General features: G+C 39.9%; 1 protein-coding gene across 8 annotated transcripts in view; it reads right to left on the bottom strand.

Moving 5' to 3' along the window:
• Window positions 1-5,957: 5,957 nt before the first annotated feature.
• The window catches only part of LOC112569142 (potassium voltage-gated channel subfamily H member 8-like), a 91,803-nt gene continuing 73,480 nt past the window's right edge, over window positions 5,958-24,280 (bottom strand). For 4 of the 8 annotated variants that reach the window (XM_025246845.1, XM_025246902.1, XM_025246855.1 and 1 more), the window contains exons 4-17: window positions 22,323-22,507; window positions 20,062-20,281; window positions 18,472-18,629; window positions 18,017-18,028; window positions 16,336-16,362; window positions 15,110-15,314; window positions 14,301-14,489; window positions 13,052-13,251; window positions 12,221-12,470; window positions 11,488-11,705; window positions 11,052-11,269; window positions 10,332-10,394; window positions 8,380-8,567; window positions 5,958-7,897 (exon numbers count right to left, since the gene is read on the bottom strand). In XM_025246845.1, coding sequence (XP_025102630.1) covers window positions 6,807-7,897; window positions 8,380-8,567; window positions 10,332-10,394; window positions 11,052-11,269; window positions 11,488-11,705; window positions 12,221-12,470; window positions 13,052-13,251; window positions 14,301-14,489; window positions 15,110-15,314; window positions 16,336-16,362; window positions 18,017-18,028; window positions 18,472-18,629; window positions 20,062-20,281; window positions 22,323-22,507 — 3,224 coding nt within the window. In that variant the 3' untranslated portion in view covers window positions 5,958-6,806. The remainder of the gene's footprint in view (window positions 7,898-8,379; window positions 8,568-10,331; window positions 10,395-11,051; window positions 11,270-11,487; window positions 11,706-12,220; window positions 12,471-13,051; window positions 13,252-14,300; window positions 14,490-15,109; window positions 15,315-16,335; window positions 16,363-18,016; window positions 18,029-18,471; window positions 18,630-20,061; window positions 20,282-22,322; window positions 22,508-24,280) is intronic. The other 4 variants (XM_025246871.1, XM_025246862.1, XM_025246889.1 and 1 more) reach the window with 4 other exon arrangements.

Below are 24,280 nucleotides of genomic sequence, written 5' to 3'. Positions count from 1 at the left end.
TAAAAAAAATCTTTCTTACCTGAAAAACATACGGACAAACATTTGACCGTTACTGTCCTTTAAAGATTTTATTTAACCGTCTAATCTTCGCCACAGTTGGTTGGGTCCGTTCCCGAAGGAGTGGAATATTTAAAAGATTGGTGTGACAATCGTGCGGAACCTGGGACAAAGCTGGAAGCGAACCTCAGTGCCTGTAGAGGATTACAAAATAGACAAAATTACCTTGAGGCATTTGTTTTCTTGTTCGTTTACTAAAAACAAACAGTTTAGAATAATTTGTTTTGTACTTGATCAAATATAGTCTATGAAAGTACGCCAGTAATTATTTTGATTGAAATTCCCTGCCAGACATTTTCACCACTTTTCCCAGGCATCCATAAGAGAGAAAAGGTTTGACTCTCCGCAGTACAGACCAGAGCGAAAATGAAGGACAAAACCACTTGACATGGCCCTGTGGTGTCATTATGAAACATATCATGTTTAGTTTTTAGCACACATGTCCTTTTGGAATGAAAAAAAAATTTTTTACTTGTACTTTCTTTTTATCATTAGAGCAGTATTTATTTAATTGTTAATTTTATAAAAATATTTTCATTCTCCAGCATTTTTTGTGACGAAAACGAGTTTGTAGCGGATGGGTAAAGTAACAAATAGTTCATTCTTGAATGCCAGTGTATACTTTGCTTCTCTTGACAATTCTTCCGCGATGTACGGATGTAAATTTTGAGAGCTGTCACGTACTGACAGGAAAGCTTTAAGTCTGTGAATTTTCATCTCGACGACGACGATGACGACGACGACGACGACGACGACGACGACGATGATGATGATGATGATTAGCATTTGAAGGCAGCCGGAGCTGTCGGGTTTTTTTTTCCCCAGGAATTGCTCTTCCCCAGAAGTGCTTGCAACATACTTTCAGCTTATTACAGTTTTTTAAAATTTTAAGTGCAGCTTAATTTTTACAAATATAACTGAAAAGTAAAAAAGTAATTTTTTTAAAAAAAGGTATTCAGGGTGTCATTCTAGAATGTAGAAGTCTCAGCATGTGATTTAATGATATGGATTTCTGTCACTAAGTTTGGACTGTCAGGAAACTATTAAAACCATTAAAATGTTCTAAATGCAAAATTAAATAGTTGTATAACATACATTAAGTGCCTTTGTGAAAACAAGAAAATTATATTGATGGACAACATATACTGGTAACTGTGAGAAAGTGTAGTTCTTTAGTATGCATGTTTAAGAACGGGTGTAGCTGCGAGGTGTGTGTGAGTGAAAACAAGATGAGAGAGAGAGAGAGGGAGTTGTGGAGAGACTGGCTTTGAACACTAAGGTCTCAAAAACGTTTAGTTATTTCCTTTTATATTAGTTTGATTCATATTTTTTATCACTTGTGGAAACAATCAGGAAGCGTTTGAAGAAATTGTTTGTTTACTGTGTTTTCTTATCAGTCCTATGAGGAAAGGTATACTCTAAGAAAGTCCGAATTCTGAAAACACTACAATATTGTAGTATACATTACATCTATGCACCACCGAGTGCCTTAGCACAAGCTTTTTACACGGGGTTATTTTTAAGAAGCTCTTGGGTAAATATTACTTTATTCAGTTGTATGCATGGGAAGAAAAAAAGGAGGGGGCAAATTTATTTTGGATTCGTCATGAAGTTATTTTTTTTTAATGCACAAACATGCTTTATTTTAATTGGGAAATAAATACAAATGTTTTACGTTTTTTATGTGTTAAAATATGTCAATGAAAGGTTAATTCTGCATGGTTTCTAATGTCCTTAAAATTGTTTTTTAAAGTTGCTTATCAATGTCTCCCGCATGTCAAAGGTTTTGGCTTAGGACTTTCTGTGATGATGCATTGGACAGACTCTTGAATGGTGATGTGATGGCTATTTGCAGAAAGCAACTGAACGTCAAAGATTGCATTCAGTACTACAAAAAAAAAATTAAAATAAATAAAACCCACCCACCCCCACACACTCGGGGAATAAATTAAATTATGCTGTTGGTATTAACAATAATATACTAAGAACAAATGGGACTGTCACAGTTTTTGAGAAGATCCTTTACACATTCAGTGAAAGAGAGACAGCAAGAGTGACAAGTTACTCCGGGTACCTAATTCATTCCTCCATTCTAGAACATCATTTAAAATATTCTAATCTAGACCATCTCAGAGAGTTGTGGGTACAGCACAGTAAGTCTGATGTAAATAACATTTACAAGAAAATCATGCTTTGATCACACCGATTTCTTTATTGTATCAAAATGAATAGTGGGAAAAAAAAAACACGCAAGCATTAAAGCTCAGTACTGATATTTATAAAGTTTCACCCGCGGTGTTTCAACTGTGTACAGACTCAACACTGGCTCCATGATTACTGCATAACGTCGGCCACATCAGCCCCCAAATCACAAAATGTTTAGGATTCAAGTGAACTTTATTTATCCATGCCAATAAAAGTGTGAAATTCAATCAAGGGCGATAAAGTTTCACGAAGCATACTCTCGTACTCGCACGAACTCATACACACACGCAAACGCACGCACACACACTGCAATCAGTTATCAACAGTCTTTAACGGTGAAAAACAATGACTTTGTAACATCTTCATGTCCTGCCCGGCCATCACATCCACGTGTACTTAGTAATAAACACGTGAAGGACGGCATAGTTGACTTCCTGACCAGCCTTTTCTTCCGACCCTTCTTTTGTTCCCTCGTTCTTTATTTTATTTATTTTTTTTTTTTTTGGTCTACAACATCACTTTTTTCTTTCTCTCTCTCTCCTTTCGCTCTCTTACTAGGCATGTCTTTAGCCCATTCTTTGTTTTCTTTTAAATCCAAGCGAAGCATGAGAAACCAAAGGTTTTGAGTGTTTCTGAAACAAATCAACAAATTCGAAGGGGGATAAAGAGAAGATGGACTTCGCCTTGTCCCTGGTCATCGTGGCGATGACTATGGTGAGATCGCCATAGGTTCAAAGGTCGCAGGACACTGTTCCGCGTTCTTTTCCTGCAACTCTTCAGACTGCGACTGACTCTCTGATGAAGGGAGACCTTTGACCCTTGTGATGGGCGGATGTTGGGGTCTTCTGACTTTCCTGCCTGTGGAATTTGGATTAATTTTGATTTCACAGTTTGATGTGCTGACTTTCAATCTGTCGTAGGGAGGCAGGAGCTGATTCTTCAGAGACCTGACTATTTCGACCACCGAATGTTAACATTTTTGTAGGTGGTGTATGACAGTCTTCAGACAGTCGGGTATATTTGACTTTTGACTCTCAGACTCCTGAATATGGAGACATACGCATGATTTCAAGCCATTAAAAATCAGCACAATCAATGCAGTAAGTGAATTACAGATTCCTTTGGTTTGTCTAAACATTTGTATTTTAATTAAATCAAAAAGTAGGTTTTCTAAGGTGAATATTTCTATAGACGTTTAAACAGTGCTTAAAACAATTTTTGCAGCTTGATTGTGTGAAAAAATATTAAAAGATTTAATGAAAGCAGCAGTTAAGGTTAAATGCATTTCTACAGCACATTTACAAAGAATCGCTGTTTTTAAATAATAAGAGCCCGGCTGTTGTTGAACACTTCAGCCGGATGCCAAACATAAAAACAAATAGCAACAAAACATTCTTGAAGGTTGTGATAATTGCAGCGAATCTGTGCATCATCAAGTTCTAGTCGATAAGCTTAGTGAAGAACCGGTCGACGAAGACGATGTGAAGAAAGAATAAAAGACTTTCATTTCCACCTCAACTCGATTCCATTTCCATAAGACATGGTCACTTAAAAATTGGAAAATGAACACATTGAAGAGATATGCAGAGTGAGTATAGTTTAGTCACACGTGCGATTTTTAAATGTCTGTAAAAGTAAACGAACTTGCCAGACACGCACGCGCGCGCACACACACACCATATATATAAACCTTGCATACACACATGCACGCACAAGCACGCACTCTGGGTGGAGAAGTGTTGAGTAGAATACTAAGATAAATCAGGCAAAGGACATTAGACTGCCGTGAAATATATATTTACATGTAATTTGCAAGTGGGCAAGTAGAATCTCCAGTACCGCTCAATCAACATTTTTCTCTTATCGAACTATTTACATTAAATATCAAATAATATCAACAGATGTATAGTAATATCCAGCTACGTAGATATGTCAATGACAACATTTTTTTCGTTAAGTTGAAAACAAAAGCAGTATTTGTTGTGTCCATGTTATCCAATAAATAATACTTAAGTCTGCATTGCATGATATATGCTTTCACCAAGTCACCTGCCGTCCAACAGGCGCGGCGCTTGCGTGAACGAACGTCTGGGAATTGAATAATGTCTGGTCCTCTGTGATCTTTGCCCATCAATATATATACATGTATATACTTTCAGATTGCTGAGACACTTTTCTTCTTGTTCGACTTTAAAAAATCTTGTATTCTTCGCCCACTTCTGTGATCTTTAGGAGCACGAAGCTTTAACATCGGTCCCAAGCATATCCACAAACAGGATGGGTGATGACCACATGGTATTTAGGGGATGTGGAATTAAGAGTTGTGATTTATCTCAGCGGGATCAACCTTCAGATTATTCTATCCACATTCAAATTCTGATCAGTCACACCAACTACATCTTTCTATTCTCTGGGCTGATAATAGTGTTGCGAGAATGGAAACATCACGCGGCTGAGCGGACATCAGGACATGTCACGGGAGGTAACCCGGAGGACTAGAAAGTGCCCGGATCAAAGTCTTTAAAAAAAAGGTGACTCAAACTGTACAAGCAGGTGTTTGTAATCTGTATCTTTCTTAACCTATCATTGTACCCGTGTCGATCTGCTGTGGGTCCCTGACATCGATGGCGAGCATGATGATGAGAACCATCTGCCAATGTTCACAGCAGATAAGATAATCTCCCCTGCCTAGTGCACATGATAAATAATGAATCTTTTATGAATACTGACCTTTCCAGGTTAGTGAGAAGAACATTGACTACATTTCCTCATACAGTAAAGCTGAATTCAATTATGTAACAGGAGACAACTCGTTGCCTGGTGTTGAAGTAATAACTCTTGACAATATAAAGTTGCTTTCTTCCAAAATCTTAATTAAAACGAATAGCACCGAAACAAACCAAAAAGAAAATTATCAGAGCCACGATTAATAGTTTAACTTCCCTTGTTTTGTTGTTCAAAATTAAGTATGGCAACTGAAACCGATTTATCGATGTATGCGAACTGAAGTATGATTTCAACGATGTGCACTTTCATGCAGTTAATGAATCGAGTCCTGTTATGAGGGTTTCGCTGAGAACAATACAACCTCTATGCTATGTATTTTAATGTCAGAGAAAAACCACATTAAAATAAGACAGCGATTGCTAAAGGTAACATTTTCTATTAAAATCATGTTTAAGAAACAGTTCTGTGCTTATTTTATTTTAAATATTTTTTGTTCTTTTAAATGACTGGTCTGAACCCTAGAAGATATATCCCCAGGTCTGAATAAATTACTCCCTCCTTCTCGAGATGCAGGCTACACGCACCATTTATGCACGGAATGAGGTTAATGCCGTGAGGTCACTATTGTCGAGGTATATACCTAATTAACACGTGGTCCCTGTTCTCTCACTGATTGTGGATTTAACACTTTCAGCATATCCATGATAGTTATTGACTTCTTTTCGTGTTTCGCGAAGTGAGGGCTGTTTGATGGCTCTGACTTTGGGAAATGCCTCATCTTGTACAGACTTCAGCCTGGTCATTTTAAAATATAGAAAAATTTTACACTCTTGTAGACCTTTAAAACTAAACTTTTTTATATTTACATTGAAGTGAAACTGCATGTCAAAAAGGCAAAAACCATGATGACAAGTTGGTGGCTAATTTAAATGAGGCGTTAAGTAAGCAAGAAATTAAACAGAGGCTAATCCAGATTCTCACGTGCAAAACATACCACCGGCTTCGAAAAGGTTCATGCAAGGTAAAAGCAAAGTTGAAGACAGGGCAGGACTTTAGTTTGTGTGAATATAAAGAGGAGATAAGCTTTCTTCGCGATTTGGGTACGAAAATCATCGTTCTTTCGTGGCCCATGTCATCAAAGTACAACAGCCTAGTGGAACCATGCTTATGTAGAAACCAGATTCAAATCCACCGTGCCGCCTTTTTGCTTGTTGTCTTTACACTATATACAATTATTTAAAACCGCAGGTCTAGTGATCAGATTGGTTTTCAAATTTATTGTCTTTAATTGTTGTGCCTCTTAAAAATCACAGAAGGGATGTCTGATCACAATTTGCTTTTGAAGCCACATCACCACACTTGTTGTTTCCGCTACCAAGCAATAGCAAGTCTAGGTCAGCACTGCCATTTCTCTATGGTTTTAACGTGACGGATTTTAATTTGCTTTCTTTGAATTTATTTTTTCATTCGAATTATCATACACAAATCCCGCACAACATTCTAAAAGGACTCGGCCAGAAGATGTGACAGCCCTCTGCCGTACACGTTTCAAAGCAGTGACTGAATTTAGCAACGTGCTCATTGTTCACTACTCATCTATCTTTGATAACTGACTGATGTGAAAAGACATATCTGAAACAATCAGCATCCATTCTGTTTCAACCAACAGCGATGAAAGTCATAACAGACTCGTAAGCGGTGAAAAGGTTGTCAGCACAACCATCACAGATCGCTCAATCACAGCCGGATGTGAGGCACATCGTTTGTCACTGTGGACAGAAAAAAATTATTTTTTGCCATTTTTTTTTACCCCCTGTTCACAACTCTGTCGTGTCCTGAGGGCTAGCCAGGTCACCGAAAGACTCTGCGTGACTGAGTGGGGCTTTCGTGTCGGAACCGTGGTCGCCCTTCGACTCCAGCGGCAGATTCTCCAACCTCGACAAACTCTCCTCACTACTTGACAAGTCTAGAGCTATGAGAGCGTCCGGCATGGCGGACTGGCGAACAAGCCCCGGATGTGGCAAGCCCAGCGCCCTTCGCCGACCCGCGGAAACCTGTCGGAAACGGGAGTCGGGGGACGTGCGAGGGTCCAATCGGTTTGGGGGAGAGAGCGGGGTCAGAGGTGAGCTGGATGAGTACCCGTTTGTGCCCATGCCATCCTGTTCGCTGGGTTTGTAATACTGATGTTTGGAGGGATGGAAGTCCCTGCCCGGGGGACGCGGTGATCCTTTCTCATCGTCCGAAGCCAGCAGTCTCGTTGAGCTGTTCACCGAGCTCAGAGACAGCGGAGACATCGTCGGCGACAGAGCGCGACTGCACGCCGTGGTGGTCGCGGTTGTGGAAGTGGTCTCCCCTTTGCCCAGCAAGGGACCGTCGTAGCGAAACGCTTTGCTGCAGCCTCCTTGGTCGCACGGGGATGTGAAAAGGTCACTGAAGCGTTCGTTTCCGGTGGAAGTCCCGAAGAAGAACTGGGGCCGCACAGAGGTCGCTTCAGACTGCAGTGACGGCTGCGCAGGACTTGTCGAAGCCCCCGGCTGCTGAAGGGGTGTTCCTAAGGGTGAGGGGTCTGATTTCGTATGGATCTGCTGCCCCGATGAGTGTTGGGTGCGAACCTGAGGCTGCTGTCGCTTGTGCGTCTGGTCCTGCTGCTGCTGCTCCTGATGGAGGGTGGAGTGGCTGGCGCTGCCTCTCGAAGGGTCACGCCTCTCTGGCGGTGGAGAGTATTTCGACTGGTTGCTGGACCCACCCATCATCCGCAGAATCTGGTTGAGGGTGGAGGTAATGTTTTTGACATCGTGGGAAAGAGCATCAATGCGGCGGTCCAGCCTGTCCACCGTGGCACGAGTTCCCTCCACTTCTGCCTGAAGATTGTGAACGAGGGACGTGTCCTCGGGCTTCAATGGTGTCGCTGCAACACAAACTGGGCATTTGTACACCTGTCTAACTGCTTGCCTCGAAGATGTCCTCGCCCGTTGTAATCTCGGGATTATACTAGTTATAATGTCTAAGTATAAGTTTATCAATAAATAATGTAGTCTTCTCATGACATCATATCAATATAGATTAGAGTCCTAAATACCCTAGAAGCTTGTACAAAACAAATGTATGCATGTACCTATCTATATTTCCATTTTACATCATTAGAAAAGCACACACTGTGGAAATTAAACAAATTAGTGGTAGAAATAACGTAGCATTTCACCTGAATTCTCGGCCATGCTCCATATTTAAACTTTTCCCCGGCCAAACACTTGAATACTTCTACACCATTGTGATAACCCTTATAGTGACCTCCTGCAGGGTTGTATGATATTTGGAAAATATTGGGACCAGCAGCTTACAGTGACTGTCCGTTGTAGATTGAGATAACATCGGGACACAACGACTTACGGTGGACACCTGTTGGAACACTGCGACAGGTGCGCATCTTATTGTCTCTGACACGTCGGGGAACACGGTGGCCAGACGATAAAGTAGAAGACACAGACGACGAGAGGTTTCTAAGGTGAGCGGCGCTCGGGAGATGACTTGTCCCGCCCCGTCTCGCTAAATGGGCTTCTTCCTTCTGACTCTCCGATCTGCAGACATTGTGGTATGCGTCAGTTGTTCAGTTTATAGCTTTGATGAATACAAGCTTTTCTTTATTTATGGTTCATTTGTTTGAAAATATCAAAAGCACTAAAAATATCGATATGTCGAAAAGGCTGAAAAATATTGATGAATTTATGCGCTTTAGGGACTTAAACTGTCGGTAAAATGGTGTAAAGACAAACTCAAGAAAAGCATTGTTTACTTTGTACAATGGAAGTGGAAGGAGGCAGACGCTGACTTTCTGCTCAATGGTTGTTTGAAAGGGCCAGATGTTTAGCTTCTTAGGGAGAAAAGAATAGTTTGATCCAAGGGAGGGATGTAGGCACACAGGGTGCTGGTTATCTTTAATGGTCAATCACTTAATGGTTCCATCTGACCCGACAAGTACCCTTGCCTTAATGTTGTGTGTGTGTGTGTGTGTGTTTTGTTTCTAATTGCTAATTTTCAGAATGTCCACCATAATTATAATGCAAATTTTAATACGAGTCTGTAGTTCTCGGAAAGCAATTTTCAAGCTGATTTTTTTTATTGATACAAACAATTCCCATCACAGCTTGCAAGTCTTCTAAAAATCGAGGTTTGGTTGAATAAACGAGTCCGTATAAAAAGATAAATAAACACTAATATGCGATTTGACAATGCGATTTGACAATGCGATTTGACAATGAACACTGTATTCGCTATCAGTCCTAACTGTTCTTCAATTAAAATAAATTAAAGTAATTTTGCAGCACTTCCAGATAGCTATCACCATTAACAACACGTCCTTAAAAAAATGACCAGATTGCTCGAATTTTCCCAAATAATGACACACATTAGCTTGGGGAGTGGAGTATAACCATAAAAGTAAAAGAATAATAGTAAGAGAACTTTATACAGCTCTGTACTCCAACCACAGATTTACTTCCCTTCATTAATTAAAATGTATCTTAAGTAGGGGTTTAGCTCAAATCTTAAAACTGTATCTTCATCTTTGCATACATATTTATTGCTTTCTAAACAAGAAGTTTATACGATTTTATTATTGTAGCACTAATAATTTTTTTGGCAAATTAGAGTCCACGCATCTCAATCAATACGTTTAACAAGAACAAAATTAAGCAAAAAAAAACAAACAAACCAAACCCAGTTGATTAAGTTCGGGTGATACAAGTTTCGTCAATTTAAGCACATGAAGCATATATAAAATTTTGTGTAGGTTGGTGTGTATTAGTTAATAAAATTAACATCGAAGGTACATGGGTGGGAATGTGTCGGAAAACTGCTTGGAACGCACACAGGTAAAGGGAGATAACCGAAAAGAAAAAAATCAAGTTTCTCTCACAAGAACTGAACTGTCAGTGAACATATATACTTTCAACTGTAATGATTTACCGTTGTACACAATGGGGAAGTTTAAAGTAATGACTCTCGCAGCTGGAGGATTTATGCATGCAACCATTTGTTTAAATAAAAAGGTGAAAACAATGTAAATAGTGCATCCTGAGCAGGTGGCAGTGTCAGGTCATGCCTCAATACTTGTTGTTAGCTCAAGCCCAACTGATACTGGCTACTCAGAACACACTGTCATGTCACTACAGTGCACAACGTTAGGTTCTATGAAAATGTGATGACAATCTTTGTGGTAGAACTCACTAAAGCTAGCTCATACTGCTAGTGCTAAACAAACAGGATGGAAATACAAGGAGTGTTAACAGAAATGTTCTAACCATGACAACACTGACAACACTAGATGTGGCGTGAAGAAATACCTTAGCAAGCTACTGCTTTTGAACAACCTTCCTAGCTTAGTGCCTCGTAGGTTCCTTGCAAGACTGCACAGTTAACAGCGGCAACAATATTACAAGCCACCCAAGGTCTGATTCACGAGGAAGAAAGATAACTCCATACACAGCCCGCGTGCACTAGACAAGAGTTAGTTCCCTTTAACTACACTGGCCGGTTAGAGAGCATGAGTAATGGTTATCAGCAAACTTCAAGCAGTTATTTCAACTATTGTTTCAATGATTAGATTCCACGGTGACAGAAGGTTATGTAAGGGTATTGATGTGTCTGTTATGTTTAGTTATGTCAGGAATAATAAAGGATTCCAGAATTCTTTTTTTTGTTAGGGGAACAAAACTGCTGGCAAAAATTATGGCACAATTTGCTCAGTCTAACATTGTTAATTTTCAAAACACTATTAAATCATTAAATAAAATCCAACGCTATTAAAAACATCCATCCTCACAATGTGTTCACAATGATTTTCAGGTCTGCCTGTGACAGTGTTTATAGTTAGTAATGAGTGGTTAGTTGTATGACAATCTCATGGTGTCGACCTATAGACATACATGTAAATGTTTGGCATCCCTTTGATTCTACGCAGATGCTTAACTACAGATCAGGGTATCAATCAAATCATAATGCAATAACTGTGGCATGAGCCAAACTGCTGCATTTGTTCTTTATATGAACGACTGTGGACATACTTGAAGCCCATGATGTCGCCATTAGGGAAGGGCGCTCTCTTGGAGAACGCGGATAGAAGGGGAGAGGTGGAGGAGTGCTCCGGGTGATCTCCCTCATCCTCGTCACCGGAAGTTCGAGTTTTGTCATCGTCCTCCCCCTTTTCAGCTACCTCCTCCTCCTCTTCATCCTCAGATATCACAGGAAGCGTGTTGATGGCTGGCAGAATGGTGTCATCATCCTAACCAAATAAACCCAGACGGTAAAGAAGATGATGATCGACTGATGATTTATTGATAATTAACTGATGATATATGAATAATGTTGTTGTTGTTGTTGTTGTTGTTGTTGTTGTTGTTGTTGCTGTTGATGATGATAATGATTGATGATGATTGATGATTATTGATTATTTGATGATGATGATGATGGTGATGATGATGATGATCTAGGAATCCTTACGTGTATGTCCTCGTGGCCCTCCCTTAGGTTGTATGTCAAGTCATTTGGAAACTCTTTCTGGAACTTCTCAGAGAATACTGGATAAGGTTGCAGGCACTCTACCAGCCCTTGAGTGTTGATGCAAAGCAGTTCGCAGAATGCCAATGAGCGAACATCGCAACCGGAAATACTGATTGGATTATCAAACATGATGTCTGTTCCAAACAAGTCACCTTTCCCTTAAAAACAAAAAAACAAAAAAACTTCGATAATTATGGTTCGAACGAAAGTTACAGCATAAAATATCAACTGAACAATATTCTCAGAACCAAAAATACATTTTTTTAAAGATATAGCTTGCATAATTTTAACCATCTTAGACGTGTCAACTAAAGTTGCAAAGGGATAAAATATAACATTAAAGTTTATGAAACAACCATGGAACAAATGGGATGAACTAACGTTAACGTTTAGGAAAAACACAAATAGGTTGACCCAAGATGAAAGTTTACGAATGGAGAAAAGGGTGAGCTGAATTAACATTTATGAAAGGAACAAATATAAAGTTGTGTTGGAGAGAAATAGGGGAACAAAAAGGTTGGTTTTTTGTTTTGTTTTGTTTTTGGTCTCGGTCAGTGTAAGATATATCTTTAATGAACGGAGTAACGATTCTAAGGGACACAGTTAATACCAGAGAGACTGTCTTCTAGAATGTTCCAGGAATCAACTTGGTATAAGGTCAATTTTTTCCTACCCAAGATGGCCACAACTTGTTCATCCTTCAGCACTTCCATAGAACCGCTGCAGACGTAGTAAATGTTGCGAATGGCGTCCCCCTTGTGAATAAGATATTCTCCAGGGCCGAAGTACATTCTGGAAGTCTGAAGAGCCAGAGACCTCAGACAGGCCTGTGTAGCGTGCTGGAAGATTGGAAGCAGCAGGATCTCTCTGTTGAGGTGAAGGCCAATCTCGCCACGCAGGTCTTCTGGGAAATCATTCATTATCTGAGGTAACGGAAAGAAGGCCGTGTTGGTGGCTAGTAAACTTAATAACGAACTTGGTCTCGCCGTTCCTTAAAGGTTTTATTGTCAGGCACTGTATGATTCTAACCACAACATTTAATGTCAAAGGCAAGCGAGTAATTTTTGATTCACAAAGGGAAAGAAAATTCGCAATCTACATGAAGATAACAGTAATTGTTTGGTGACATCTGCGACACTTCTCTTTTCCCAGGGCATGAAAGACTGACCTTTAGGTTTAAGATAAGACTTTATTTATCTCTTAGGGCAATTAATCTACAAAGAAAGCAAGGGATAGTACCCCAAATCATAACAACAACAAACAATACCATAACACGTTCATATCCTCTCCACCATTTAAATGCTTATGTTAAGGACGAGATGCTAATTCCAATATTGTAGTTTTGTACTGAAACCAAATAATATGATTTGTTAGTAAGGGGGTGAGGGCAGGACTTTGTATTTTATGCTGAACTTTCACCTGTCCCCTTACAGTCCCTGGCACTAGACTATCAGGTCTCTTGACCTTTGCTCTGTAATGGTCATCCACAAGCGTCTTCACCTACCTCCCGCACGTCGATGCCATTGTTGACCGACCACGTGGTCTGGAAGTACTCCTGCATGCGAGTCTTCAGTGGCTTGGGGAAATGATGGAAGCGGAAGAACTCCTTCATGTCTTTGGTCTTGGCGTGGAAGTTGGCGCGCCGCGCGTACATGCGCTGAATGAAGGCCGTGACGTTACCGAACACCAGCGCGTGCATCATGGCTGCAGGAGCAGAGAGAGGGGAGACAGAGACAGATAGAGGATGCAGTTCAGTGCAGTAGGTTGCCAAGATAATTATACCTCTTTCTACTGTCATGAACATGGTTACACACTGCACTGGCGTTTTTCAGACCTTTGTTTTCTTTTGTACACTGCTTCCATCTTTTGTTCCTGCCTATCACTCTTGGATTCTTTTTGGTAAAGTAAAACAGGAAAACAGAATACTAAGACTTCCTCTGTGTGTGAGAGAGTGCATTTTACAGGATGCATATATATATTTTTATTTTTAAAGGCCGTTCTTCAAATAAAAGAGAGTTCGACAAATTTTGTCAAAGTACATGTATGTCTATAACCTTCATGTAAGAACCTTGCCAAACTTTCTCCAATGCCCATTCACATGTCCGGTTAAGAATCACCTTTATTTTTTTAATAGGACTAGTTTAAATCATTTTTGAACAGAAGGATAAAAATTGCTGCTCTCTTGGGGAATTTCTGACTTGTATGTCCTATATGAGTTAATTCAACCTTCCCACGGACGTACATCTCTGGACTGATTGCAGACGCATGCTTTTGCAGGCGAACGAGGCAAAAGCACAAATTTGTCTCCGATTTTGATGTTGATAGTTAATAGAAGCGCAGACGATGCAATTCTCATGTTGACAGAGGTACAAAAAGCTCCAGCTCTATGAATGTTGTGTTATCATTTTATTGGCATAAGTAATGGGAAGTGGAGGTCGAGGAATTTTGGCGAATAAGAAAGAAAAAGTGACTAAGTAACAAATTATTATAAGTCTATTGTTGAATTTTTTTCTTGTTGTTCCGGATATTAAACTGCTAAATGGTTTGCCGATGCCTGCAACACAACTTCGCAAGGGCTACAAGTTGGTGTCGGCAAAGAGCCAGCAGTCCAAAGATATACGTCCATAGATTTCCGCTTGGCTGGGTGCCATTGCGACAGACCCAGGTCAGCGACCCATGTAAACATGTTCTCTCACAAGAAGTTGCCATCTAAGGCAAGCACACCTGAGGGGGGCAATGCACCTGAAACCAACCTCCCACAAGCATGGAGCAGACGGAGAAGATCTTCTCGGCGTTGGTGTTGGCCGACACGTTGCCGAAGCCCACGCTGGTGAGACTGCTGCACGTGAAGTACAGGGCGGTGACGTAGCAGGTCATGGTGTCGGGGTGCGACCGGTTGTAAATGGGTTCGTTGATTCGCTCGGACAGTTCGTACAGCCAGCCTGTCGGGACACCCACAAACAGGTTGTACCTCCACTTCTGGTCACGACCCAAAGACGCTTGACGATGATACATTGCTTGAAGTTCATGTGTATGTGTGAGATGGTATAGGTGTGCGTGTGTGTTAAATGTCGTTACATGGGTATATACTGATAAAAAAGAAAGATAAAAACAGATAGAAAGATTAAGTGGATGAAGATTAGGATGGATAAGAGTAGGTGTAGAAAAAAAGAGAAGTAGGAGAAATGTAGGATTATGAGGAGCAGTATGAGTAGGTGTTGAGGTAGGAGGAATAGAAGTAGGTGTCGGAGGAAAGGAAGTGAAAAAAAGTAGGAGTAATAGTAGTAGGTGGCTATGTAGGAGTAGGAAGAGTAGATGCGGGAGGAGGAGGAGGAGGAATAGGAATTGAAGGGATAAGAATAGCAAGAGTAGGAGAAACAGCTGTAGGAGTTGAAAAAGTAGGACAGTATCAGAGGACAAAAGTCTCCCAGTCTCCTAGTCTTATCTGTCCACCTGCCCCCAAAGGAAGCCTTCTAGAGATTATGACATATTTACAAAATATTTCCTATGTTTCTGATAATGCTAATAAAAAAACAAATGTTTTCAAAGACTAACTTCTCACCAATGGTCCAGTTATCTGGATTGTCTTCTAACTCCTGTTTGCCAATGGCGTACCAGATGCAGGCCAGCCAGTGAGCCAGCAATGCAAAGACACACATCAAGATGGCGACAACGAAGATGCTGTACTGTGAGTAGCGTTCAATCTTCTGCAGCAAGCGAGCCAAGCGCAGCAGTCGAGCCACTTTCAACAAGTGTATTAAGGTTCCCTGCAATCAATGCCATAGTCATCAACATTATGCCTTCTGCAGCGCTTACCTGTACAATAACAGCATAATAATAAATAATATTTATTTACGGTATCAGGAAGAAACAGATGTTTGAATGCCTTTCATTTAAGAAAGAAAGTTTAAATTTATTGGAAAATAAAACTAAAGACGAAAAACTCTTACAGACCTTTAAAAACAGAAATTTTAGTTCTACTTAATTTTAAAAGACAGAAGGGCCATAATTTAAAAAACCCAAAGCGAATACAAACGATTTCTACAACAGTTCTTGAATGCTTAAGTCTTAATACAAACATTCACAGAAGCAAAATTTAATATTTTGTCTCTCAGTGACCTAAAAAATGCAATATAGAATAAAAATGAAAGAGCAGAAAAATCTGAAAATCCCCAGCGAGAGATTGTAGTCATAGTTCAGTGTAATCGCGCATTCGTAGGAGAAAAAAAAACAACCATGCACGTGCACCCATACAGCGGCCACCTTTGTGAAAGCAGTCTTTGAGTGCGTGGCAGGGGAGAGAAATAGTCTGGCATGCACACCGCCACCACATAGAGGTAGAGGCGTTCAGAAGCACAGAGTTACCTCCCCTATAACACAAGAGTTCTAGTATAGGATGATTTTGTTCTACAATAATTCTTCACAATTTTAAACTCTCGGACAGAGAACTTGGACCAGTTGACTACCGTGACTTTTATTTTTTTTTCTACAAATAAAAGTTTAGAGAAGGAGTTGCGTGGATTGGGGACTTCACCTATCCACAGCACCTTGATTAAATGTAATGTGAACTGGACATAATCCAAAATAAAATGTTCTGAATTGTACTTTATTTGCAGCATGCACAGTTACCTTCAGAAAGTATATGTTTAGAACAGAAAAAAAGGTGAAGAAGGAAAGCATTACAAGTGCAGCTGATAAAATGTTCAGTAGCAAAAAGTAGCTTTCACCCGAGTGGTTCATCCTTTAAACAGGAGAAGGGCTACTGTGCAGCCTTCAAAATTTAATTACCATGTGCACCGCTGGGTTTTCTTTGTCCTAGGGGAAAGAAGATATCAAACAATAAAAAAATCAAGTGGTTTGGGATGATGGAAAAGCCAGGCATCGCAAATAAGCATAAACACAAACATTCACAACGTACAGCACTAGGTTCACAGTCTTGAAAACGATTTTAAATGGTTTTGAGAAAGAACTGTTAAATTTGTTTCGTAAAAAAACTTGTCGATAATAACACAGAAGGAAATATTCACATTTAAATAACGCTGAAAAAATCTCGGCTCCAAACACCTGATCTCAATTACATTAGAAAAAAAGGAAGAGGAGACTCTATAGCTAAAAAAAAAAACCCAGAGAAATTCAGGAAGGGATTGAAAATGAAGAAAAACCATCATCTCCAGCCAGGTGCAGACCGTTTGTTTCATAAAGATCTCGCTGTTTAGAATCGAACTGGACCCAGTGGCAGCTGACCGCTGTATGTCATCATCATCATCAATCATCAATCATCAATCAATCAATCATCATCATCACTTCTAATAATGGATTCCAGTTACATGGGTAAAGGACCCATAATTCAGGAAGGGTAAGAGTGTACTGGTTTTGGGAGGTGAGGAGTATTTCCACCTATTACCTGTCGGTTATTACAAAGGGAAACACCATGTGCAAACAAGCAGATAAACGCAGAGACAGAAAAGATAAATACACGGGTATATATAAAGAATACAGAATAATGGAGACAGAAAGAGAGAAAAAAAGAAGGAGATGGAAAGATTTACTGAAAATTTCGGTCTTCAAAAAGTGATCTTAGTTTCATGCTACTCTATCTGGTTATTTAAAAATAACAGTTATTCTGGAGAAATTTATTCGTTTACATGCAAATTTGATTTATGTCTTCTTTAATTTCCATAAGCAATACTCATGTTTCCTGTAAAAAAAAATTTTCGCTATATATTTTTACGCATCGCTTAAATGCATTATATGCCAATAGCACAGAAACTTATTTCTTATCTCAATCTCTATTCTTTTGACATGGTATTATGTACATTCTCTTTTGATGAAGCTTCGAGTTGACAAAGATTAGAGCGGCAGTCCAACAATTGTTCTACCAGAACTGTCAGGTGTTTCAGACAAAGACTAAGAACAAAGCTTCTTATTTCTCCTTTCCTCTTTAAATGTGATGGCTCTCAACGGAAAATTAGTTTCAGAGAACATGCGGGCGTATCGCAAATTAAGCTCAATGGATAAAAAAGGAAAAAGCAAACTTGCTTCTCTAGGCTAGAAAGGAAAAACAATAGAAAGGGCAAGCTAGAGCAGTTTGTGAAGCACTACTGTGTGTTACAACGTAACAGGCTCGACGTAGCACCACTACGGGATCGCAACGTAAAGTAAGTCACAGACTCACATGAAGTCTCCGACCAGTGCACAGGCACGAAAAGACAAAGAAACTTTTACACATGCTTGGAGGCCGGAGTTGGTGGAGATCGTGACTTAGGAAGGAAAACAATAGAAAAACAATAGAAAAATGTGTGGACCTAGGTGAGATTGTCCTAAACTATCTCTCTGTACCCTCGAGCTTTATAAACACCTGTCCCTGACACCCGTAAAAACTAATTTCTCAGCTAGGTTGTGTGTGTCGCTCAGGGGAAGAAAGGTAAAATGTGATAATAAGGCCACATAAGCGCAAATCAGAATGTACCTGCCAATGCATCTGCAATGAAAGGAAAATATTACAGAACTGTTAAAGCCTCATCTAAGTTTTTTTTAATAAAAAGCAGGTGTAAGGGATCTTCTCAAGGCATTAACGAGTATTCACTCAACTGTTACGTAATAATAGGCGTGGTCTCTCGCACGCGCAGTTCGCACGCCAAACACACACACACCACCCAAGCATGCACGCACGCACGCACCTTGTTATTTTTGGAGTAAATCAGCAACAGAATTTAAAGGTGATCGATTCTACTGCATGGGTTTCTAAAAATACAAACTCCGAGTGACAAGTAACACAACAGCTTGCGTTAACAACAGTGTCGCACAGAAATCAACAGCCGACGACAACAACAACGGTAGAAAACACACAACAAAGCGAAGGAGGACACACCATGGTAGGTCAGAACGACAGAGCAACAAGACACCTGCTGCAGCCTAACTCACTGTGTCCACGTCGAAGACATACAGAAGGTCAAAGGGTATCGCAGCCAGAAGGTCCAGCAGGAACCAGCCACGCATGTAGTTGAGGACAATCAGGCGTGAATCATAGCAAACTTGGCCGTTCTTGTTGACAAATGAGGTGCGAAAGTTGAGGACAATGTCTGCAAAGTAATCATCATCAATCATCATCATCATCAACCAAAAAGACACAACATGACATTACACATATTGCATTATATATATAAAATCTTCCCACATACAATAAAACAAAGAGACAGACAGTTAAATGTTGAAACGCCAAAAAGAATAAAAGACTTAGCATATTTTCACAACCACACAGACAATTGAAAGTCTGTTGAAATGAAGTAACATATTTCTTAATTTATATAGACAGCCGACAATGGGACTTTTGAAAATAATTCGCTTGCTCTAAGGATACGCCCACGCCACATCTTTATAAAAATTATCCTTCGAATGTCTTATGGAATGAGTGTATTTTGGTATTTCCTTTGTTGTTGTTACCGATTGTCTTATTTGTTTTGGTTAGAAATTAAAAAAATATGTGCGTGTGTGGGGGGAGGGGGTCAAGTCAAGAGGCCATCATCAGGATCGATAACTCCACCCTAGCGTGGGCGAAATTATCTCGCATGGATGTTGTTCTTCCGCCATATGCCCCCAAATCACCAAAAAATAGAGAGAAAAAAAGACAATCTGCCCCTTTTCATGCAGTCGTCTCAAAAGTGTTGAGAGACTGAAAAGAAGGCTAGAAATGTTGACAAGTTGCAGGCGGAGGAAAAACTGAAAATGGGAGCAATCAACCTCGTAAAACAACTTAAAAAAAAAAACAGATTCACGAGAACATTACTGAAAAGAGAGAAACATAAAATATGTAAAGAACAGAGACAGGCAAGATGTGCAAGATAACAAACTTAAATTAAGCTAAGAACTGCATACATAGCTACACTACTAAACTAAACTAAACTAGAAACTACACTACATAAGTGTTACAAAAACACCGTTTTATTAAATGAAAAACAAAGGAACTAAAATATATAAGTGAAGTTTTATATTTTCTCCTGACTTATCTTACCATATAAGATTTCAATTTCTGGGCTTCGAATTTTGCAAACAGTTTTTGTTTCAAATGTATTGTTATCAATGAGCACCAAAATAATTGGATGCTGCATTGTTTTGTTCGATTTTCTCTCCCCTCCCAAACCTAAATAATAATATTAAAAAGGGACTGTCATTACATGTTAACGTTTGTTGTTTGTTTTTACCATATTATTCTGTTTTATATTCTTTTGTTATCTGTCTCTATCTTTCCCTCCTCCCTCTTTTAATGTTGATCAATTCCAGGTAAAAATTACCTTCAGTTATAACCGGAAGAAAATGGAGATAATGCGAGATTAAAGACTTTTCTGAACACAATGAACTGTTATGACATAATGATGTTACAGGACATTAACACGAACACACGCCAAGAAAAGAAAATAAGGGATCGATCCCTTCTCATCCCGTCTCTTTATCTGTGAGAGAAATAATTTGTTTTCCCCGGGTGCCTGTGTCCACAGCGACCGTGGGGCCGCCCACCTATAGCAAACAGTAGCTCCACAGCAACGTCGATGTAGATGAAGTCTTTATAACGGCCCTGCTTCCGGAAGGCGGCGTTGAAAGGCACCATGATGGCGATGTAGAAAGTGCAGAGGAGAATGAGCCAGTCCCACCCGATCTTGAAGATTCCGTAGTGCACGATCACCAGCTTGGATTTCTTCACTTCCTGCACTTTGTATTCGGGCATTTGTGACCCCAGCTGCAAACGATAAGCAATGTCCACCAATCAACTTACTTTTTTTATAAGCAATCATGGGATTCTCCATGTTTGGGATTCTGGTGGCTTCGACTGTGTGATAATGAACCGTGCCCCTCCCGTGTTCCACCTACCTGATTGCATTTAAATATAGTTTATTTTTCGAAGAATAAAGTTGTAAACCGTATATCTAGAGTTTTGGACTCCACGAAATGCATAAAAATAACAAAATTCACGTAGGTGCGCACGCACACTCACATGCACATAAATATATATGCACACATTTATAATACAAACGCAAGGCATAAAACAGAATGATAGGTCAAAAAGATAATAAGTGAGATAGGAACAGAAGAAAAGATCGCGAAAGGAAGAACAAATTAATTATTTTGAAGAAAATTTTGGGTTTCAAGGTTACTAGCCGAGTTAGTTATCCATCTCTATGCAACCAGATGAAATTCAGATTATTTTGTGTAATTTTATGATAATATAACTTCTGGTGTTTAATTCTCTCGGCTTAAGAGCGGAGAATGGCCAGGTCTGTGACTGGTCAAGTTTCTCTATCCATATGCGGAATATGTCTAGTTGAGTTACCTCGGTGTGTGTCTGTGCGCGCGTTGTGTGTGCGCGCGTGTGCATGCATTCATGGTTTATGTATGTGCTGTTTATGTGAAATGTTATTGATAAAAGATTCATAAACAAAATACAACTTTCAAGAACCACCAATGGACTATTAAACTTGCAGAACAAGTTCTGAACACACAGGGCATATTTTTATGTCAATCTAAACTTCTGTTAAGAAAGTATAAACGGACACAAAGCCAACTGGTTCCCATGTTGTTTCTACTTAATCGTGCTATAAAATGTTTATCTCCTCGCCACTCCCCCATTACCGCTCCCACCCCAACAACTTCGGATACCTTCTATTTTCCTGCTGTAACCGAATGTATAGTACAGAAAAAAAGTACAGCGATAAGCAGTTAAAATGAACGGCAATCCCATGTGAACAGTCTGTGAGGTCAAATGTTTTCCCCTTAACTTGTTTTGACATCAATAACCAGCCACTTCCCACAGGACCGTTTGGATCGCTTGAACGAACTTAGCAAACAAGTGAAGGAAAAAATAAAAGTTGGACGTAGAGGTCAGCCGAGGGCAACCAAGTTTTTAAGTGGTCACTTCAACTTCTCAGAATTATAACTGTGATGGCGGCACAATATGTTGTTAGTTAATGTGTACTCAGTAAACAATAAGGAATCTCTGCAACAGCGGTCTGGAAAATATATTTTCGCTTTTCTATTTTTTTTATTAGTGTGGGGAAAACCCTTTTTTTAATGCTGTTTACACCAAAAATTGTTAACAATTATTAAACCTATGAGCAGCTATGTCAGAATGGAAGAATAGAAGCTAAGGTAGTATAGGCTCTATGATAGGGCCTTTAGAAGTGTCTTGTGTTTTGTTGACAGAACATGTTTCTGTCTGACGCCAGTGTGGTGTACACATGCCAGTGGCGCCACACCATCGCGTTTCTTTGGGGAAGATAACCTTTGTTGTGTTCAGGTTGGTGATTTCACGTGTGCATCGGTTGCCGCACTTGAGCTGCGATGCTTCTCATCAGCAATTAGGGCCGACGAAGGAAACACAATCTTTGTTGAATTTTTCTACAACTTCCCATCCACTACCACCACCCACCAGATCATTATCATACTTTCGTTTTACGAGCGACAGAATTACATAACATTGTTGTGAAAAGCTTGGTAAAGATCCTCCTTTGTTTTAACAGAGCCGAGGAAAGAATTTGTCCAGTAATTTTACCACTAGTCTCTGTTTACCTCTAGAATTTTCTTGAAATATCTGTAAGTTTTAGAAATCGAATACTCTAGAAATCACTAGCATCTTGAGTTTAAAACGACTACGTTTTCAAATTACATCTTCTTTCCCCCTCCCAGGCTCCAGCCCCTCCCAGGTTCACGGTGTGTTGTTAAGCAGGAAGCGGAGGGTCGCTGTGTGGACCTCAATGTTACGATGGTGTGTGATGACTGCTCACCCTGTTCAGCTGCTGCAGCTTGCTCTTGGCTTTGTTCTGTTTGTTGAGCTGGCCCGAGATGTGGTACAGCACGGCGCGGCTGCGGCGCCTGGAGTAGTTGTAGTTCTCCGGCATCTCATTGGCCTCCTCCTCATCCGACTTGGAGTTGTCCGAGTCGTCCTTCTCCATGGCGTTGCCGGTGTTGTCTGGAGAACAGAGGATGGAAAGGTGAAAGAGTCAATCAAACTACAGTGAAACAAAAAAATTCTTATGGTAATAAAAAAATAATAACATATATGAGAAGAGAGAGAAAGACAAAATGTGGCAGTTAGAATCCATATCTACGACCAGACAGATGTCTTTGTCTGGTTTTCTGTCTATAATCATGCAATCTAGGTGCCACACTTTCTGTTTTTAAAGTTAATTAGTTTTTGCACACTACATACTACATACACACGTGCATTTTTCTCTTCCTGAATAGCTGTACAGAGGCAGACAAAATATCTAAGACATAGTCCATGATCTGATTTTTTTTTTACAAGTATTAACCACAGGTCGGTTGCTATTAGCGTGCATTTCGTGATGTACACAATAATTATTGCAGATTACAAGCGGATTAAAAAAAAATAAAATTAGAGCCAATTTTTCATTTTGATTGTCACATTCGTGTTGAACACATAAAAATTGATAAGAAATGAATATTCGTGTTGGACACATAAAAATTGATAAGAAATGACTCATTTTATTTCAGTAACATGACTGTTGTAAAAATTTGTTGACCAGTGGAAAAATACACACATTTACATATTTTAAGCAGAATATCCTTGGCTTAAACTGAATTAAAGGTCTTGACGTACCCAGTAGTTAGGAAAAAAAGTTCAGCCCATTTTTACAAATCCAAGCTATTGAAATGACCCTTGGCCTAACAACAACGGGTAATCCATCTTGAAATGGAACTGAACGTGACTGGTGTTCAATCTACCCTCTTCAGTCCTCCAAACTTATTTTTTTTAAAATCCTGTCTTCGAAGAGGAGCAGGAAAGGTGAAGGTGACCCAGCCTTCCTGCTTGTAGAAAATCCACAGAACCGGCAAACGTGGAGAAAATGTCGGAGCTCCTGAAGATCAAATTTAAACGCCTTCTTTAAATTCTCATTTCAAACACATCACTGGCTACAAAAGCGTGATAAATCTGTTTATTCGCACCGCAATTTGTGGTTCAGCTTACTTCAATTTCATTATTCGTAAAAAAAAACAAGTTAGAGGCTTGATTTTGCTCCGGTTTGGAGTAGCCGCTATGCATGATGCCATAAGGTGCATGTTCTGATCGCAAAAAAAAAAATCACGAAAATAAGATCCTGAAGATCAATACTGTCGTCAAGTGACGACTGAAAGAAAAAAAGGAAACAAACTAGCGAAGGAAGTGCGATGTGCCTTTGACCTCCAGAACACGCGCCTCCAGCAGTTTCTTCAGACCGTATATCGGTGATGAATCATTTTCCAAAAGGTTTGCATCAAATCCAGTGTTTTGTTTTTTTGCTTTGTCCTTTGAGGCGAGTGGGTTTCGCAAGGTACAGGGTTCTGTGACAGCAACTGTTAGGAACATTGAGAATTCTCTGCAAAGAGACCAAGAGACAGACACGACAGGAAGAAACGAAGAGAGGAATCAATAGACGAGGCGAGGCGAGTCTGTGGAGGTCGAGGACTGTAATGAGGGATATCGTTGTGTGCTGTAAAGAGCATGGACATTTGTTCTGGATGCTGCTTGAAGCGTTCCACAGGCCTGTTGTCTCGCGATGATATCATGGATGTGTATAGATGGATTGCTGTCTGTCTTCCAAGACAGCCTCTTGCGAAGTTCTCCGCTGTTAGTCTCGGCGAGCCTAAACAAATAATGTGACTAAACCGGAAGCTTTGTAGTCTCATGCCTCGTTTTGGAAAAAATCGTTTGCCAGCAGTCCAGTAATACAAGCTCGTGATC

The sequence above is a fragment of the Pomacea canaliculata genome, linkage group LG1, assembly GCF_003073045.1.
Source record: "Pomacea canaliculata isolate SZHN2017 linkage group LG1, ASM307304v1, whole genome shotgun sequence".
In the NCBI taxonomy this organism is placed as follows: Eukaryota; Metazoa; Mollusca; class Gastropoda; order Architaenioglossa; family Ampullariidae; genus Pomacea; species Pomacea canaliculata.
This window is presented reverse-complemented; position numbering and strand designations above follow the sequence as displayed.